General features: G+C 37.9%; 1 protein-coding gene across 1 annotated transcript in view; it reads right to left on the bottom strand.

Moving 5' to 3' along the window:
• The window catches only part of METTL14 (methyltransferase 14, N6-adenosine-methyltransferase non-catalytic subunit), a 33354-nt gene extending 22280 nt beyond the window's left edge, over positions 1-11074 (bottom strand). Inside the window, exons 1-5 of the mRNA XM_082389677.1 lie at positions 10822-11074; positions 6878-6966; positions 2841-2928; positions 1343-1423; positions 889-976 (exon numbers count right to left, since the gene is read on the bottom strand). Of these exons, the coding sequence (XP_082245803.1) occupies positions 889-976; positions 1343-1423; positions 2841-2928; positions 6878-6966; positions 10822-10887 (412 nt within the window). The 5' untranslated portion in view covers positions 10888-11074. The remainder of the gene's footprint in view (positions 1-888; positions 977-1342; positions 1424-2840; positions 2929-6877; positions 6967-10821) is intronic.
• Between the last annotated feature and the right edge of the window lie 9841 nt (positions 11075-20915).

Raw genomic sequence — 20915 nt, 5'->3', positions numbered from 1 at the left:
ACCAGAAAAAAAAAAATACCAAACCTATTGAGGAACAAAGTTAAGAATTATACCCAACTTCTCAGAAACAAGCAAGCAAGAAGAGGGTGAAGTAAAATACTTAAAGTGTTGAAAGAAAGAAAACACCAATCTAGAATTCTGTACTTTGCAAAATTAATCTTTCAAAAGTAAAGGAAAAATAAACACTTTCTCAGGCAAACAAAAATTGACGGAATTTGTTGCCAACAGGCCTGCCCTGCAAGAAATGTTAAAAGAAATTCTTTAGAGAAAAGGAAAATAATATAAGTAAGAGAATCAGATTTGCATAAAGAAAGGAAGAGCATCGAAGGAATAAATGAAGGCAAAATAAAAATGAGGGATAGTGGGCTTCCCTGGTGGCACAGTGGTTGAGAATCTGCCTGCCAATGCAGGGGACACGGGTTCGAGCCCTGGTCTGGGAAGATCCCACATGCCGCAGAGCAACCAGGCCCGTGAGCCACAATTACTGAGCCTGTGCGTCTGGAGCCTGTGCTCCGCAACAAGAGAGGCCGTGATAGTGAGAGGCCCGCGCACCATGATGAAGAGTGGCCCCCGCTTGCCGCAACTAGAGAAAGCCCTCGCACAGAAACGAAGACCCAGCACAGCCATAAAGAAATAAATAAAAATAAATAAATAATTTAAAAAAAAATGAGGGATAGTTACAGAACCAAAATGAAGGAAAGATGGAAGGAAGAAGGAAAAAAGTAACACTGCTTGATGGAAAAAGAGAGTGGACTAGAAGTACTAAGAATGGAAAGGGGAAGCCAAGCCAGGAAAAATAATTTTGTTAGAAATAAACCACAAAATGGATAAATTACATGCATGTAATCAACAGCTAGCAACAGCATATTCCCAACAAATCTGACATACCTACATCTCTGATGAAATTTTGAGGTCTATGTCCGGTGTCTACAAAATGTTGGCAGTAATCATTATGGGGATTTAAACTCTGTGTTCCCTAAAGAAAACATCAAAATTAAATTAATAGCATTCGCTCTGATGGCAGATACACTAACTCTGTACTTTATTTTTTATTATGAGGCCATACAAAATATAAGTTAATTGACATTAAAAAAACCAGAAAACATCACTATTAAAATAATAGTATTACAATTCAGTATCTACAGACATTAATAAAGCATTATCTCATCCTAAATAGCCAAGCATCAGAAGAATATTTCATGAATAATTTTAAATCACCTTTATTTTATAATAATGATCCCTCAATAACTGAAAAAATCTTGAAAACAAGTAAGTATCTAAAATCTTTTAAGGCATAGAGCTAAAATGTGAACAGTTATGGACTTGAAATTTATTTATTTACCTTAAGAAAAGTACTAGAATCTTTGTAAATCTCTTCTTCATATGGCAAATTCTCATCCTCCTGTTGCATTTCTAATTCATCCTTGGAAAAGGAAGTATACATTTTATGTATAAGAGGAGTATCTTACATATTATGATATCTCGAGTATTAAGACTCATATAAATATTTTCTTTCCCTAAGATACAATAAAGTTTTCAAATTACTGTTAAAGTCAAACATTGAAGTCAGGACTTCCCTGGTGGTCCAGTGGTTAAGAATCCGCATTCTAATACAAGGGACGCAGTTTGGATCCCTGGTCGGGGAACTAAGATCCCATGTGCCGTGGGGAACTAAGATCCCACGTGCCACGGGGCAACTAAGCCCGTGCACGCGCCCGACAGCTAGAGAGAAGCCCACGCGCGGCAATGAAGAGCCCACATGCCACAACTAAGGCCCGATGCAGCCAAATAAATAAATAAATAATTAAATAAAATACAAATTAAAAAAAAAATTTTTTTAATCTAAAAAACAAAAAAAATTGAAGTTTTTGCTTTCCCATCATTAGCTGTAACTAGTTATGTTTATAATATATAAAATAAATGTTTCTTTTTCATTCTCATCAGTAATAATTGTCTATAGCTACTAATTTTGTTGACTAAGTTATCTAGGATTATTTATCTCTGATATAATACCTTAAATATTAGAATTTAGCTCAAATCATGAAAGATACGACCACCAATGGGGCACTTTTATTTCTACTAGATCAAACCATATGAAACTGCTATTTTATAAGTCAAAAATGCTAAAACACCAGATACTGTATATGGTTTGACCTAATATAATCACAAATAGTTGTTATATAAAAGGATATATCAAATGCAACCAACACACAAGAGAATATTTATGAAATCAGATTAATTATACCTAAAGATTTACTGAAACTATTTGTTCTCTTCTCTATTGAATATAGTTGTATGACAATTAATTTGAAAAAAATGGAGGTAGGTTTTTTTGTCCTTAACTTTCTTTCTTTTCAACTACATATTGTAATTACAAGTTGAGAAGCTGGGTTTTTGCCTTGGGCCTCTGTCAGAAATGGTTCTACACTGCTGTCTAGCCCATGAGTTCTCAAAATATTTCAATTTGACTACCCTATATTGTTAACATGGAATAATGCAACTCAAAAAAGACAGTATTGTAGCCTCTCGAAATATGATCGAATTATCCAAAGTTTCTGATACATCTACCTCCTTACTCTTATTTAAGAATGCTATCACCTAGTGCTTACTAGGCATTATGCTAAGTGCTTTATATACATCACCTAATTTAATCCACATACCTCTTGTGTTAAACTGATAAAAATGTCTTAATTTACCTAATTACATACACACTACCAACAATTATTCAGTATTCTGTCAAAATTCAGCTTCTGTCAAATTTTGTTTTCCTGGGTAAGACTCTATGGATTGTAAGGACTTATTTTCTTCTTGACCATAAAATTGTCCCATTCTCTACTTGCCTTATATTCTTCCATTTTGTCTTCATCTGTCTCTCCTTCATCCTGATACTTACGTTTTGCATTTGGAGCAGAGGTATCATAGGAAGCCCTGAAAATTAAAACTGAAATATCACTCACAAATATATACAAGATGTATAAATGTATCCATTAATAATATTAAAGAACCAGTTATAAAAACAGAACAAGGCAAATTTTTCCTGACTAAACAGTATCTATTCACCCAGTTTATAAATCTTAAAAGTATCACAACCTGATGAATAATCTGTACTTTATTTTTATAAGAAAGCAAACAAATAAGAAACTAAGCTTTTATAAGGTATGTATGACAAAAAGAAACTTCTACGTTATGTATCATTCTAATCTGTCTTGAGCAAAACTGATGTTCTATAAAGGACCATAAAGGACTACTACAAGCAACTATATGTCAATAAAATGGACAACCTGGAAGAAATGGACAAATTCTTAGAAAGGTAAAAAGTTCCCAGACTGAACCACGAAGAAACAGAAAATATAAACAGACCAATCACAAGTAATGAAATTGAAACTGTGATTAAAAATCTTCCAACAAACAAAAGTCCAGGACCAGATGGCTTCACAGGTGAATTCTATCAAACATTTAGAGAAGAGCTAACACCCATCCTTCTCAAACTCTTCCAAAAAATTGCAGAGGAAGGAAAACTCCCAAACTCATTCTATGAGGCCACCATCACCCTGATACCAAAACCAGATAAAGATACTACAAAAAAAAGAAAATTACAGACCAATATCGCTCATGAATATAGATGCAAAAATCCTCAACAAAATACTTGCAAACAGAATCCAACAACACATTAAAAGGATCATACACCATGATCAAGTGGGATTTATCCCAGGGATGCAAGGATTCTTGAATATATGCAAATCAATCAATGTGATACACCATATCAACAAATTAAAGAATAAAAACCATATGATCATCTCAATAGATGCAGAAAAAATTCGATAAAAATTTGACAAAATTAACACCCATTTAAGATAAAAACTCTCCAGAACATGGGCATAGAGGGAACCTACCTCAACATAATAAAGGACATATATGACAGATCCACAGCAAACATCATTCTCAATGGTGAAAAACTGAAAGCATTTCCTCTAAGATGAGGAACAAGACAAGGATGTCCACTCTCACCGCTATTATTCAACATAGTTTTGGAAGTCCTAGCCATGGCAATCAGAAAAGAAAAAGAAATAAAAGGAATACAAATCGGAGGGACTTCCCTGGTGGCGCAGTGGTTAAGAATCCACCTGCCAATGCAGGGGATATGGGTTCGAGCCCTGGGCCGGGAAGATCCCACATGCCGCAGAGCAATGAAGCCCATGCGCCACAACTACTGAGCCTGCGCTCTAGAGCCCACGAGCCACAACTAATGAAGCCCATGTGCCTAGAGCCCATGCTCCGCAACAAGAGAAGCCACCACAATGAGAAACCATGCACTGCAATGAAGAGTAGCCCCTGCTCGCCACAAGTAGAGAAAGCCTGTGCACATCAACGAAGACCCAACGCAGCGAAAAAGAAATAAATAAATAAATATTTTTTTAAAAAAGGAATACAAATTGGAAAAGAAGAAGTAAAACCGTTGCTGTTTGCAGATGACATGATAATATACATAGAAAAATCCTACATCTGCCACCAGAAAACTACTAGAGCTAATCAATGAATTTGGTACAGGATGCAAAATTAATGCACAGAAATCTCTGGCATTCCTATACACTAACTACAAAAGATCAGAAAAATAAATTAAGGAAACAATCCCATTTACCAATGCAACAAAAAGAATAAAATACCTAGGAATAAACCTACCTAATGAGGCAAAAGACTTGTACTCACAAAACTATAAAACACTGATGAAAGAAATCAAATATGACACAAACTGATGGAGAGATATACCATGTTCTTGGATCTGAAGAATCAATATGGTGAAAATGACTATACTACCCAAAGCAATCTACAGATTCAGTGCAATCCCTATCAAATTACTAAAGGCATTTTTCACAGAATCAGAACAAAGAATTTTACAATTTATATGGAAACAGAAAAGATGCCAAATAGCCAAAGCAATCTTGAGAAAGAAAAATAGAACTGGAGGAACCAGGCTCCCAACTTCAGACTAAACTACAAAGCTACAGTAATCAAGACAGTATGGTACTGGCACAAAAAAAGAAATACAGATCAGTGGAACAGGATAGCAAGCCCAGAGATAAACCCACACACCTATGGTCACCTTATCTTTGATAAAGGAGGCAAGAATATAGAATGGAGAAAAGTCAGCCTCTTCAATAAGTGGTGCTGGGAAAACTGGACAGCTACATGTAAAAGAATGAGATCAGAACACTACCTAACACCATACACAAAAATAAACTCAAAATGGGTTAAAGACCTAAATGTAAGACTGGACACCATAAAACTCTCAGACGAAAATGTAGGAAAAACACTCTATTACATAAATCACAGCAAGATCTTTTTTGACCCACCTCCTAGAGTAATAAAAATAAAAAACAAACAAATGAGACCTAATGAAACTTAAAAGCTTTTGCACAGCAAAGGAAACCATAAACAAGATGAAAAGACAACCCTCAGAATGGGAGAAAATATTTGCAAACGAAGCAACTGACAAAGGATTAATCGCCAAAATATACAAACAACTCAGGCAGTTCAATATCAAAAAAAGATAACCCAATCGAAAAATGGGTGGAAGACCTAAATAGACATTTCACCAAAGAAGACATACAGGTGGCCAAGAGGCACATGAAAAGATGCTCAACATCACTAATTATTAGAGAAATGCAAATCAAAACGACAATGAGGTATCACCTCACACCAGTCAGAATGGCCATCATCAAAAAAATCTATGAACAGTAAATGCTGGAGAGGGTGTGGAGAAAAGGGAACCCTCTGGCACTGTTCGTAGGAATGTAAATGGATACAGCCACTATGGAGAACAGTATGGAGGTTCCTTAAAAAACTAAAAATAGAACTACCATACGACCCAGCAATCCTACTACTGGGCATATACCCTGAGAAAACTATAATTCAAAAAGACACATGCACCCCAATGTTCATTGCAGCACTATTTACAATAGCCAGGTCATGGAAGCAACCTAAATGCCCATCAACAGATGAATGGATAAAGAAGATGTGGTACATATATACAGTGGAATATTACTCAGCCATAAAAAGGAATGAAATTGGGTCATTTGTAGAGATGTGGATTGACTTAAGAGTCTGTCATACAGAGTGAAGTAAGTCAGAAAGAGAAAAATAAATACCATATATTAACACATATATGTGAAATCTAGAAAATGGTACAGATGAACCTATTTGCAGGGCAGGAATAGAGACAAAGATGTAGAGAACGGATGGGTGGACACAGCGGGCAGAGGGAAGGGGAGGGTGGGATGAACTGGGAGATTAGGACTGACATATGTTCACTACCATGTGTAAAATAGATAGCTAGTGGGAACCTGCTGTATAGCACAGGGAGCTCAGCTTGGTGCTCTGTGATGACCTAGATGGGTGGGATAGGAGGGGGTGGGAGGGAGGTCCAAGAGGGAGGGGATATATGTATACATATAGCTGATTCACTTCACTGTACAGCAGAAACTAACACAACACTGTAAAGTAATTATACTCCAATAAAAAAAAATTGATAACTACAACACTGAAAAATTCTAAATGCTTTACGAACTATCAAATCAATACCACTTTTAGGGCAAACTGTGTTTTTTTAATAAGGATTTTAAAAATAAAATTATATATGGCATATAAGCTAACTCCTAGCCTAACATTCCATTTTCTAACTACTTTATAATTGAAAACTTACTGTATTCAGATAGTAAGTATTTCATAATTCATGAACTAACAATAAAAACCAATGTTTCCTAAATCTATACACTGATGCTTATAACAACACACTTCATACATAGGATTATTGTTTATTAAAACAGTGATCCTTTCACAAATATTAACATGTCACTAAAAAAAAAATTATTCAACTGACCTGCAAGTTTCTCTTGTTTCAGCAATTTCTCTCTGCTCATCTTTGCTATTTAACACAGCACCAATACTGTCAGCACTTTCAGCTCCCAACTGAGAAACGGCAAAAACCAAAAATTAGATGACAGTGTACTAAATAGCCTTCCTAGTCATTTGTAGCAGCATTTAATACATCAAGTATTAAAAAAACAAAACAAAACCCATAACTACTGCAGCAGGCAAATGGACGAATTACCTTGCAGGAAAAACAGAAAACACCTTGGAGCAAAACCATGTTAATTAAGAATGATTTTGCCAGCTGAAAAGTATTTTATGTTTTCAGTTATTTTGAAATTAAAACAATTAACTTGAGCCAATCTTCTACTTTTAAAGCAAATAATAAAACACAATTTAGCAGCAGTAGCAATAACAAAACAAAAAAAAAAGCAGCTAACATATAGGGTTTATAGTGTGACAGGCACTACGTTAAACACTTTGCATACATCGGCTCACGTATTGTACCTTATTTATTCCATGCTGTAATAAATACCTTTTCAGTTTTATTCAAGCCAAGTCTTTATAATGATTATAGGCACAATACTAAACTTTACAAAAACCTGAAAAATAGTCATGCAAATTCGGGTTGGCAGTTCGGGAAATTTTGCAAAATACAACAAATGTAAACAAATCACTAGTTGAGATAAGCCTGGCTACACAGTGTGGGATCAATTCATGGAAAACTTTCAAAGCCAAACCAAGAAGTATAGAATGCAATTTACAGGCCATGAGGAACCACTTAATATTTTTAAGCACACAAAGGGCATGAGGAAATCTGCATTAAATAATCCCCTAGCTCAAGAAAGGTGAGAAGGCACACTACAATATTAGAGCTGCAAGTCCCCAGCCTTGAACTTAAACAATTACCACTGCCTCTTTAGACTACCCACTTCATGACTCCCCTAAGGTTTCCCCAATGATAAATCTCTTCCAATATATCAACTGTTCCTGATATTTTAACTCTTCCATAAAATCTTCCTGACCCCTATTCTCTTTAGTCAGAAAACACATTTATTCCCATAGGTGGAATGCTTTCTAACCTTCTTCCCAAGACTGACTCCACTCCCTTCAAATCTCAGATGAGTACATTTCCTCTGAGGGTCCTTGCATGAACACTACATACAGAATAGGTAGCCTCCTTTCCATTATTTTTACCTCCTCATTTCCTCATTAAGATCATAGCACTTAATACATCCTTTTTGCTTTACTTTTATTTATTTGTTTCACGGTCACTATCACAACTTCCAATTTTTTATTTGTACAATTCAATTACTTTATCAGTTTACTTTTGTTTACTTCTCCCCCACTGAAATGTTAGCTCACTGAGGGGAAGAACTCTGTCCTGCTGGTATCTGTATGTTCAGCAGCTACTATAACATCTGACTTATAGTATATGTTTATAAATATGTGAATGAACCAATGAGATTTTCTACCAAGGTGTAAATCAGAATACAATGTTTTACAAGAGAAATGCTTTAAATCAAATTGTGCTTACATATATAATTGTCTTCTCATGCTCCAACATTTTAAAAAAATTGTGGAATGACTGGAGTAATAGACTTTCCATTGTGGTAGCACTAAATATATTATTTGAATAATTATGACAATTTGGTATCATTTGAAAGCACGTATAATTTTTTGAAACAGAGCTACAAGTTAAATAAAAACAGGTGTAAATCGTTGATGATAGCATCAATTGCCACAATCATGGTCTGGGCCTATATACTACATCCGATATCTTCATCCAGCAGCCAAAAGTAAGTCAAGCAAATTATACACACTTGAGTTGTGCTCTACTCTGACAGATCATCAATCAACAAAAATTTATTAAAAACTTACTTTGGGCAAGAAACAAAGTTAGGATAGAAGTTTAAGCCAACAGGAATTAAATGCAAAGACGTTGCACGCAAACTGTTTATATTCTGTATGATGGTTAATAATATACAGTAGTGGACTCAACAGTAAGGAAAATGGATGCTCAGAGGGAGAAGAGCCTAAGCCAGGGAGATCACAATAGGTTTCATCACAAAATTCTGACCTGGGCTGTCAGAGGATAGACAGAAATCAGAAAGAAAGGACAATTTTTAAAAATCATAAAGTATGTACTGCACAAATCATGTTCTGGAGAGTAATAAACCAGTCTGTCTTGTTCATACAGAGAAAAGTAAGTGAAAGAAAGGCTGAAATTAGTTGGTAAAGTGGAAGTCTGTCATTGATTATATTGTACATCCTTACTTAGGTGGAAAGGTTCCTATCCAACTGTACTAGGAGGCAGCGAGGTGTATTGAAAAGGCCTAAAACTGCAGCCTGCAAATGTAAAAGGTTTGCGGCCTTCAGCATATAACAAATTCCCTGAACTTTATTTTCTTCATCTATAAGACACAGATAGCATCTGACTGGTAGGATCAAATATAATGTATGTACAAGCTTGGCAGAGTCCTGACACACAGAAAGGACTTAATAAATGGCAGCCATTATTAAATTCTGTGCAGTATGTAAGCTCTCTGAGGGTAGGACCACCTATTATTATTCATAGCTGAATTGCCAATGTCTACAAAAGCTCCTGGCACATAGTAAGACACTCAACCAATCATTGTTTACGACTATTCTGAATCAAACAGACGTTCGAATTCAAAACTAAAGAGTAAGAATCTTGGTGGTAACAAAGAGCTGCTGAACATTTTTGAAGATAACATAATAGAAACTGGGAAAAGGAAGGCTTGGAAAAGATACCTGATTTGTCCAAAATCATTATGCCAGGAACAGATCTGATTCCAAACGCCCCCTTTTTTTTTGGCCGCGCGTTTGTGGGATCTTAGTTCCCGACCACAGACTGAACCCGGGCCACAGCAATGAAAGCGCTGAGTCCTAACCACTGGACCACCAGGGAACTCCCTAAACGCCCACATTTTTAACACTGTACCATAAATCTTTTCATCAGATCATAAAAGAGGATAGGTCTCAGATTTCCATGTACTAAAATGAAAATTTATTACTGAAAAAAATAACAGTAAGATGCCTCATCAAGCCTGCGAGCATTTCCCCCATCCCTTTTACCGGTCTGAGTGGCAGAAAGTAAAACACAACCTCTAACTTTAATTAAGCAGAGGTGTGCATCTGCATTCTCTGCTTGTGTACTCTACTAATCAAGTGTTAACTTACTCATACACAAGAAGGAGTGAAGCCAAGATTTGGAGAGACAAACCTGGGTTCAATTTTCTGGGCCAGAGGTAAAGGAGCCGGGGCAAAAATTAACCTCTGGAGCCTCTGTTTCATTATCCGATAAGTGAAGACAACATTACCTATTTCAGAGATTTGTTGTGACCGATACAGATTAAGAATTCAAACATTAGCTGCGGGTGAGGACGCGGATACCGTACACGACACAGTCGACTGCAATACGCATCATGCAGAATCTAAAATTTACACTCAGGCTACTACCAATGCAGTCGTTAGACACTATCCCAGAGACAATACTGTAAACCTGGCCCACAATGAAGCCACAATCTCAAGAATCGGGTGCTGATTACGAAGAAAGGCAAGACACAAACCACCATTTAAAAAGTGAACAGAAATTCTGGAGGATAGCAAGTCACTTTTCTTTGCGTGAACTGGGTATTTACACAAAGACCACTGTATTCTCATCATTGAGCCCCACTCGGCGGCCATTCTATAACGGCTGCTGAAGACCAAGCGTGGCGTTCGGTTTAGCACCACCACAGTGACCGCGAGGTAAAACGAAAAGATTCGGGGTACCCCGGGAGTTGAGAACAAGAAGGTAGGCGGGCGCAGGGATTAAGGTCGCGGGACTAGAAAGGACTGCACCGCGGCCGGTAAGGAGACAGAAAGGGGGGGAGGAGGTAAGAGGCCGGCCGCGCACGCGCATTCGCGATCCCACCCTGGGCCGCCGACCTGCTGCGCGAGAAGCTGTCGCCGTAACTTCTGCCGCTCCCGGATCTCCTGCAAGCGGCTGTCCATGTCCCAACTCTTGTTTTCCACTGCCTCGAAAACCTGGCAATGAGCGGACGAATCCCCGCCCAATTTTTCTTCGGAGACTGTGGAACACAAAATTCTCCAGGACCTTCAAGCGGCGTCTGCCCACTCTTTTTTCCTCAATAGGTGTTTCCGGCGCGGCCGGAATTTGGCTCCACCGCTCCCGGAAGTCCCGCCTCCTTTTGGGCGCCCGCGATTTGCCGCTGCCGAGAAGGAGCCTAATGAGGGTCCTGCGATGCCGGCGCCAGAGGCGTCTCCGGAGGCTTCGGCCGTCCAGAGCCGGGGCTGCCGGAGCTGTGCGGGCGAATCGCTTGACCCCTCACTTGCCCCTTCCTGGGACTTCAGGCTCCCTTGGTCTGTCAGCACTGTTGCCAAGTGGTGGGCCGTTTGGTTGATTCCCTTTTCCGTTAGTTCCCCAGTTGCCAGTTCTGACGTTTTAAACATTGCCAGATACCCGTTTTTTCGTGAAAGCACTAACGCGAGTCAGATTGCGGGGTTTGAACCCTGGACTGTCGTTTACTACCTGAGTGGCCTTGGCTAGGTAATCAACCTCTATGACCCTCTAGTTTTCTCATTTGTAAAATGGGAGTGATAAAGAGTGCCTACCTCACAGAGTTGTGAAGATTGAAAGAATAAACAGCCAAACACATCCCGCCATGCAAGTGTTCAGTAAGCTTTTTATTACCACTTTCCACTTGAGGCAGGGAACAGCAACTGCATCTGCCCGTGCTCTTCTCCACAACTCACTAGACCTTGAGAAGTTTCCTATTTTACCATAATGCATTTCATGGATTCTTTAGAGAGGTGGGAGGGTGATAGTAAAATATGTCTTGGTTCATGTCCTAGAGGTCAGAGGCTGCGGGGGCCCTTTTTGTGCTTGTGCATTTGTCTTAGCTGGAAATAACCCTGAGATATGAAAACAAATAGCCTACTGAAATTACCTGCTTGTGGCAGGGGGGCTCAGTGACGATTCTCCTCTCTTCATAGGAAGGCAACAAGGACCAAAGTCTTAAGTTATTACCATTATACACCATATTTGTCATCTTATTCCAAATTCAAAGTAGCAGAAGTAGACTAAGACGTCATGTTGCCCCAAGTTTAATTGGAAATTGTGGCACATACTTACCAACATTAGTAACAGGTCTGTTCTTTGAGAGAGGATTTAATTTTTGAAAATAGTATTAAATCCTCCAGATCAAAAGCAGGTGGGTCAGGCTAGGCCAAAAGTGGGCAGACTAGGCTCTTACTAATTGTCATGTCTTTCTCAAGAACTAGCTCTGAAAGGCAATTTCAAAAGAGGAGTCCTAAAACTCCCTTGAGTAATGGCAGCACTGTTGGAAAAAGTATGTTAACTTCCAAGGGGCCTATACTGTAAAAGACAATCGTAATTTGTACATATGAATTAAAGTGTGTTTCTTTAACAATCAGCTGCATCACCTGCCAGTCAGGTAAGTTGAGTACTGATTTGGACTATTTATCAGTGATGTGAATAGACATTTTGTTCACTCAAAATTTTATTATATTTATTGAGCATTTTATATGGCAGACACTGTGATGGACCCTTGAGTCTATCAAAGACCAAAAACCAAATCAGTCAGTTTTTCTTTAGGGAGTTTACTATCTAAAGGAGGAAAAAATGTTTTTCCTGGTAAAGTGTAGTGCAGGTGCTGGTGGTATTTAAGCCCCATACTCACCTAAACTCTGCTCTGTGACGATGGTTGGGCTGGGAGTTTGCAAACTGTAGCTCCCAGCTTTCCTTGTCAGATGGCTTCCTGTAAGATTCTGCCAAGAATTCTGCACAGGCAGAAAATCAGAAGGCGGAACATGGGAAAGCTATTGTTCCTTAGTTCTCTTCCTCTCTGCTTCTGGTATCCAGGGGAGTGGCTGTGCCCTTTACGAAGTCCAGCACCAGCTGCAGCAACCCCTCCTTGGTGGTCCTGTTTTCCCTTTCCCTACACTCACGTGGCATCCCCAGAAGAGCATTTGCTCCTGGGCTCTGATGATACCACCTCCACCCTCTGTTCTACCAGCTCTAGGACTAGTAGCCACTTCCTGCCGTTAGGAATTTCTGATTTAATCTCACCTTCCCCTTTATGCTCTTCTAGCCGTCAACATTTCTCCATAGCAAATGCTGTCTGTTTAGAATTCCTTATTTGATTTCTGTTTTCTTGCCTGGGACCTGTACTGATGAAGATGCAAATGTGTACTACCTTTAGTATTTACAAAGCCTTTGGAATGCAGCAGAGGGTTGTCCCGGTTTCCACAAAGAAAGGGCTATAACTCTGAAATCTGTCTCCCAACCAATGAATTTTAAAATACCAGACCACACCTGTGGAGTACTGTACATGCCTGTCAGTAACATTTGTTCATCACAGCAACGTAAGGACCACTAGGGAATGTGTGTGGTGGGGAGAAGGGGGAGAAGAAATTTAGAAAGTCCCCACATACAATTCATATTCTTTGAAAAAGCAATTTAACTTCTAGGCACTTATTTTAAGGAAGTAGTGAGAGATCCACGTAACAGTGAATGCATCTGCCCTGTTGGGCTGCATCCCATAGGCCTACAAGTCCTGTGCTTGCCCAGCTTCAAGACTAAAGAAAGAGCCCAGAGTCAGCAACAGAGACACCAATGCATGGGGGAGACTACACGTCTGAAGCAAAGTCCTGGAGCAAAACCCCACCGTGTGCGTTGGAGGGCAGGCAGAACAAGGTGGCCGTCTTCGCTGTGGGGAAGGGAGGGAGATTACCAGTTACAGGGGAAATAGAAGTCAGGTGGGCTCATTTGTTACCAGGGAAACCAGTAGAGGGGAATGCCCCTCCCCCCCTTTGATAAGAACGCTAGCTGGGGCCTGGAGCAAGTACAGAGGAAGGTCAGTCATGTGAGTAGGGTGTAGGTGCAGCCGGTGCTGGTCGAGAAAGGGACACCATACATTCCCCCTAAGTTCCTTGAGAATGACTCTTCCAAATCTATGTATCCAACGCCTATTGTCCAACTTACTAAAATGTCCCTCACAATCTCGAAGTTAACATGGATATAACCTGAATTCGTCAATCACCCCTATCCTCTCAAAAATAATTTTTTAATTCTACTCCTAAGGTGTTTCCTATTTCAGCGAATGGGATCAATATCCACCCATTTTCCTAAATAAAAAGCACTCTACCTCTCCTTCAGCCTCCTTATCTACTCTGTGCCTGTAGTTCCACCCTTGACCTCAACCCTCACACACACACACACACACACACACACACACACACACACACATCATTCTTCATTTCTGCAAACACAACTTCTGATGATACATATCCTGATTCATATCCTAATTTCCCTACCAGTTTCCAGCCTATCAGACTCTTCCCAGAGATTTGTGGAAAATTATAACTTTATCACTTCCAACTCTGCTCAAAATTTTTACATGTCTCCTCAATGTCTGGGGCAGTGCTGTCCAAGAGAACTTTTGTGTGAATATATCTTCATTTCTTTGGGATAAATGCCTGGAGTGCAATTACTGTGTCATATGGTAGTTGCATGTTTAGTTTTTTTTGTTTTTGTCTTTTTAACTGCCAGACTTTTCCAGAGCATATGTATCATTTTATATTCCCACAAGCAATGTATAAGTGATCCAGTTTCTCCACATCCTTGTCTGCATTTATTATTTTACCTATTCTGATATTTTATATACATACACACACACAGTGTGGCTTACATAGCAATTTGATGAAGCATAGAACATTGCAGACACATTCCTTGTTTTGAAATGAAAAAACTTTCTGATGTTACTAAAAGCATCCCGTGGTTTTAATTTGCACTTCCCTAATGAATAATGTTGTTGAACATCATTTTATTTCTTTATTTGCCATTACATACCTTTTTTGGTGAAATATCTCTTCATGTCTCTTACCCATTTATTAACTGGATTGTTTGCTTTTTACTGTTGAGTTTTAAGAGTTCTTTGTATGTTCTAGATATTAGTCCTTTGTTGCATATATGGTTTTCAAATTTTTTCTCCCAATCTGTAGCTTGTCTTTTTGTCCTCTTAACAGAGTCTTTCACAGAGTGAAAGTTTTAATTTTGATGAAGTCTAAATTTTATTTTTATGGATCATACTTGTGGTATAAAGTAATAGGTAACATTTTTTTGTGTGGAAATAAGCATCCTCTCTTTCCCTCACTTCCCATGTCCAAATTATTGGCACATCCTGTAAGAAACAATCCTAAAATATAACCTAAATATGTCTACTTTTTCTCCATTTTTACAACTATCTCCCAGGTTCAAATCACCATCATCACTCACTTAATTTATTTTCCTTCTTCCCTTTCTTCCCTATTTTAAAACTGTAAATTAGATCATGTGATTCCTTAACTTAAAATTCTCCAAAAGTTTCCCATTAAGCTTAGAGTGAAATCCAAATTCTGCTACAGCCTATGAGAACTTACCTCATCTGGCCTGCCTATCTCTGACCTCACCCCGGTATACTAACCTCTGATCTTCCTGCACCTCACCCTAGTGCCCTAAACTGCAGCCAAACTCTTTTCTGTTTGTCTCTCAAATACAACAAGCTTCATCCTACTTTTGGCCCCAGCATCTACAGGTCCCTCTTCCAATGTTTGTAGGACTAGCTTTTCTTCATTAGGTCTCTCCACAGTCAACTGCTCCAAGGTGCCTTCACTGATGGCCTTATTGAATGAAGTCTGTGTTTCTTTTATCACTTTGTGTTATTACTCTGTTTCACAATTATTATCTTTTTGCACTTGACCAGGTGGAGTTATTTGTTTACTTCATCTACCCCCACTTAAAGGTGGGCAGTGGCCCACCTTTATCAGAGCAGTGGCCTTGCCTTTCATATTCACCACATCTCAAACATCAAGCACATAGGGGTCATTCAAATACTATTTATTAAATGTTTAATATTTCCATTTTCTTTTTGAGTGTTCGACTACTGGTAGATTCAGTATGTCCTCAAAAAGTACTATTTATAATATAATGTTTCTAATTAATTACAGAAACAAAGAAGGTGAGTTCTGGTTTCTGATAATTTCAACTCATGCTATCTACCACTAAGTCATGTCCTTTATTCATGTTTCATGAAGTAAATTAAAAATGTAGAACAATATATAACTCAAACATATCTTGATTCTAACTGCAAGACAGGATACTGTTATTGTGTTTCACAAGTTTCAGAAACCATGGAAATTTTTATCCTTTGACTTCACCAGTAATTCTATTATTTAACCTAGGCAAGTCTGAACAGGTCTTTACGGCTTAGTGTCTTGCTGTGTTAAAAGGATATAACACAAGCTTACCTCATCAAGATGCTATGTAAAACAGTTTCTATTTATTCCAAGTACTGTATGATTTTGTGTCTATATTTGTGTGGAACAGCACGTTTATTACACAATGGCGTCAAAAGAGTTATGCCACAAAGGATGCCACATTCTTAGAGATACTAGTGGGATTATATTACATCTGTTAAATTAATTTTGGGGATTGTGTTGCAGTTAAATCTAAAGATAAATTTGGAATTTAGCTAGGCTGAAAAATTGTCTCGGATCATTTTAAATTGTGTTTTTAGAATAAGACTCTTAGATATCTCAGGATAGCCTCAAAACTTTAGTAGAAAATCAGTGAAATATATCTTATAAACTTATAATTTTATAAAGTTTATGTGTGTGTTTATTATATAATTAGAACATTGAAGACACATTCCTTATTTTGAAATGGAAAAACTTTCTGATATTATTAGTATTCATTTACTTGAAACCCTGTGGAACTCAACACAATAATAGAACACAGGGATAAAAAAAAAAACTGTCAACTTATCCAAGATGTAAGTCTGATTCTGAAAGGATTTTCAAAGAAACTGAAACTTGAAATATACTCTACAGTTTCATAAAATGCATTGTGTAGAGTTTTTAAAAGAATTTTAAAATGTCAAGAGTCTTTTAGTCACCTTAATATAACTAGCAGTAATATTGTAATAGAATTCAGCAAAATAACAAATGTAATTTAATTTATAAAATTAGAATTTTTATTTATAAATGTAAAGTAGGCTTTTTTTTTTTAATTAATTAATTTATTTATTTATTTATGGCTGTGTTGGGTCTTCTTTTCTGTGCGAGGGCTTTCTCTAGTTGTGGCAAGCGGGGGCCACTCTTCATCGCGGTGCACGGGCCTCTCACTATCGTGGCCTTTCCTGTTGCGGAGCACAGGCTCCAGACGTGCAGGCTCAGTAATTGTGGCTCATGGGCCCAGCTGCTCTGCGGCACGTGGGATCCTCCCAGACAAGGGCTCGAACCCGTGTCCCCTGCATTAGCAGGCAGACTCTCAACCACTGCACCACCAGGGAAGCCCTAAAGTAGGCTTTTAAAATTCTGGAGCCATGAAGATGAACTAGCTTTATGACTTGGATCAAGTGATCTAACCATTTTGTATCCCAGGTTCCTCAACTGTAATTCAAAGGGAATGAAATAATTCAGTGGTTCTCAAAGAGTTTGGTCAAGGATCCCTTTACTCTCTTAAAACTGAGGACCTTAACGAGCTCAATTTATGTTTGTGAGGATTATAGCAATCATTATTTACAATATTAGAAATTAAGACTGAGAAAAACTTAAGAATTTTAAAATAACTATTTCACTATATGTTAGCATAAACAATATATTTTATGAAAAATAACTATATTTTCCAAAAGAAAAGATTTTTTTTGAGAAGAGTGGCATTGTTTGACATTATAGAAAAATTGTTTAATGTCTGACTTAATAACGAATGGCTGGATTCTTATATTTTTTCCTGAATTAATTTTGCTGTCATATGTTGTTTTGGTTAAAGTATATGAAGAAAATCTGGCCTCATGCAGGTATTTGGAAAGGGGTTTAAGCCTTTAAAACTTTAATATTCTTTTAAAATAACTATGGATATTTTTCTTCATACTGCATGGAAACTTGACATGTGATCATTTTTTAAAGCCTAGTTGCTATGTGAAATCTGAAATCATAGCAATGAATTTTTCATATCAAAGAGTAATAATAACTTTTTGGAGAATGGCTTGAAAAATGAATAGAAATTATGCCACCCTTTAGCATACCACTGAAGAGTGACGTGATGAGAGCTTTTTATTCCTTTATCTTTATTTGGCTACTTTTCATTATTGAATATTCTTTCATTGTTTTAAAAAATATTTATTTTTGGTGAATTTTCTTAAGGCTAGATAATAGTTAAATAATCTCTCTGTATAGATGGGTAGTTAAATAGGTAACACAGTAAAATGACAAATACTGAATATCATTAATTTAATCAGAAATTCTGTGAGTCTCTCTCAAATCAAAGATAGAAGTAGATTGGTGGGAGAGGAGAGAAGGTAGAACAGTGTTAGTGGCTAAGTACAGTCACAGTAATAGTAATAATAGAATAATTCTCTGATTCAATTCTACCAGCAGAATCATGGGAACCTAACTCCTAAATCTTTTGTTCAGGATCGAGAAGTGCCCAAAATGTCTCTTAGATCTATTTACAATCTGAGTCTTCTTAGTCTTCTCTTAGCAGCCTCCCTTTCTGCTGCTGATAATGGCCTCGTGGGTCCTATATCACCAGATCTCTGATCATCTGTTCTTCCCTGAATTGAAGACACACCCTACTCCTCATCTGTCTGTGCCATTAGGACAGACATAATGTAACTCTCCTCAAAATGACTTTATTCCATTCTTCGTTTTATTTTGAGAGTTTCTTTCCATCTGACACTGTGGATGAGAGGTTAAAGATTAGATCCTGTTCTCTGATGATTTAGGGACCTTACACCTGAGCCAGGGAACAGCTACCAAAAGTAGCTAAGCCAGCCATTGCCCTTCTCATGAATTTTACAGTTCTTCAAGGAAATAGACCCAGCAATTCCACCTGCTTTCACCATAAAAGTAGCTGGTGGATACACAAGTGGTACATGCTTTGGACCTCATTCTGGGAAACTTCCTACCCAGAATTTTGGTCTACCTTGCTCTCTCTCTTGATTTAATTTTCTTTCAGTCTCAGATACTCCTGTGCCTGCATTCTCTCACTCTCTCTAGCCCAATTATTACTTGCTTAATCATGAGCAAATAAATTTGATCCATGCTCCAAAGGTTTAAATACTTCTCTGTGTCTAAGAATCATCTGAGGATATTTACAAAAGTTTTATTCTAAGGCTGTGTCTACCTCTTTCGAGATACAAAGGCTGTGTGTATGTGTCTGGAAGAGGAAGGAGGTGATGACAGGGAATGGTGACCTACAGATGAAGAGAGCTAGGCATTAGGAATGGAAGTTGGTTGGAGGAAAAGTTGCCCTTTTCTCTCTCCTACATTGTTCTGGCCAATTATTCCCCATCCCATTGCCTCTTCAGGGCCTGAAAACAGTGGCATCAGCTCAGGGCCAGCCCAGGGTAATGACGTGGTAGCATATAACAGCTAATGCAGGCAAGCTGGTTATGCCCTGAGCATTCATTCTACCCCTTCATCCCCTTCACCCCAACTCTTTGGCCAGATAATTACAGCTGAAGGAAACAGTTGCTGGAAAGAGCAGTGCCCAGGTTGGTAAAGGTGTTAGAAGATCTCCTAAGGGATAGGATTGCCTGGTAGATCATGGAAAGGGTGGGGATGGGGAGTGGTCAATCCACATTGCAACATCAAAGACAAAGAAAACATTTTAGAAGATTTCTGACAGACAATGCATATCACCTATAAAGAAACAAAAATCAGGGCTTCCCTGGTGGCGCAGTGGTTGAGAAGCTGCCTGCCAATGCAGAGGACACGGGTTCGAGCCCTGGTCTGGGAAGATCCCACATGCCGCGGAGCAACTGGGCCCGTGAGCCACAATTACTGAGCCAGCGCGTCTGGAGCCTGTGCTCCGCAACAAGAGAGGCCGCGATAGTGAGAGGCCCGTGCATCGCGATGAAGAGTGGCCCCCGCTTGCGGCAACTAGAGAAAGCCCTCGCACAGAAACGAAGACCCAACACAGCCATAAATAAATAAATAAAAATTAAAAATCTTTAAAAAAAAAAAAAAAAAAAAGAAACAAAAATCAGATTGACATCAACCTTTCATTAGCAACTCTAGATGCAGGAAGATAATGTAGTAATATTTTCTTTCAAAGGATTTTAGCAAAACAACTTTTAGCCTAGATTTTCACTTCTAGGTAAACTACATTTTGTTTGGTTGGTTTTTCCCGAGTTTCTTTTTTTTTAACGTCTTTATTGGGGTATAATTGCTTTACAATGTTGTGTTAGTTTCTGCTGTACAATGTAGGTAAACTACATTTGTGTGTAAGGGCTTGATAATACAAGGAGGCAAAAGTTTATCCCTCAAAATTCTTCTTTGAGAGCACTCTTGGAATACTCCATCAAGAGAGAAATAAATCCTAGAGAAAACAACTATATATTTATATTTATATTTAAAGTTGGTTGATGCCTAATAAGAACCTGCAGTATAAAAAAACAAACAAACAAAACAACTAATACTAAACTTTCATTGGGTTATTTGTATGGAAATATGTTAATATAAATGTTTTAGACATTACATGAAATTTCTAAAAATCTTAAAAAAAAAAAATAAAGTTGAACAATTAAGTTGATTAAGCATTGACTCAAGGAAAAGAACACAAAATAAACACTTAAAAGATATTCATATCAATTCGGAACAAAAGTGCTAGATGGCACCAATATGGCCTGGTGAAGGGCTGGGGAAGAACAGAAAGAAATGGGCTGATGCTAAGGTCCTTATCTTGTTTGAGGCAAGACATAGTTATTGATAAGCTTAACCGATTTATAGGAAAAATTGATTCTAACCCTTTGGGTTTTAGGCAAAGATAATAAAGAACAAAAATAACACAATACATAACTTTTAAATTAGCAAAAGATAATATGCATTATCCTACGGGAAGTAGGAAAAGAAGAAAAGGATATGGCAATTGCAAAACTCTAAATAAGGGATCAGAAAAGATTCCAAATATTACAATAATTTAAATCAATGTCAGTGGGTTAAATTTACAGATTACA

This window comes from Balaenoptera borealis, assembly GCF_965194805.1.
Source record: "Balaenoptera borealis genome assembly, chromosome: 4".
NCBI classification, from domain to species: Eukaryota; Metazoa; Chordata; class Mammalia; order Artiodactyla; family Balaenopteridae; genus Balaenoptera; species Balaenoptera borealis.
This window is presented reverse-complemented; position numbering and strand designations above follow the sequence as displayed.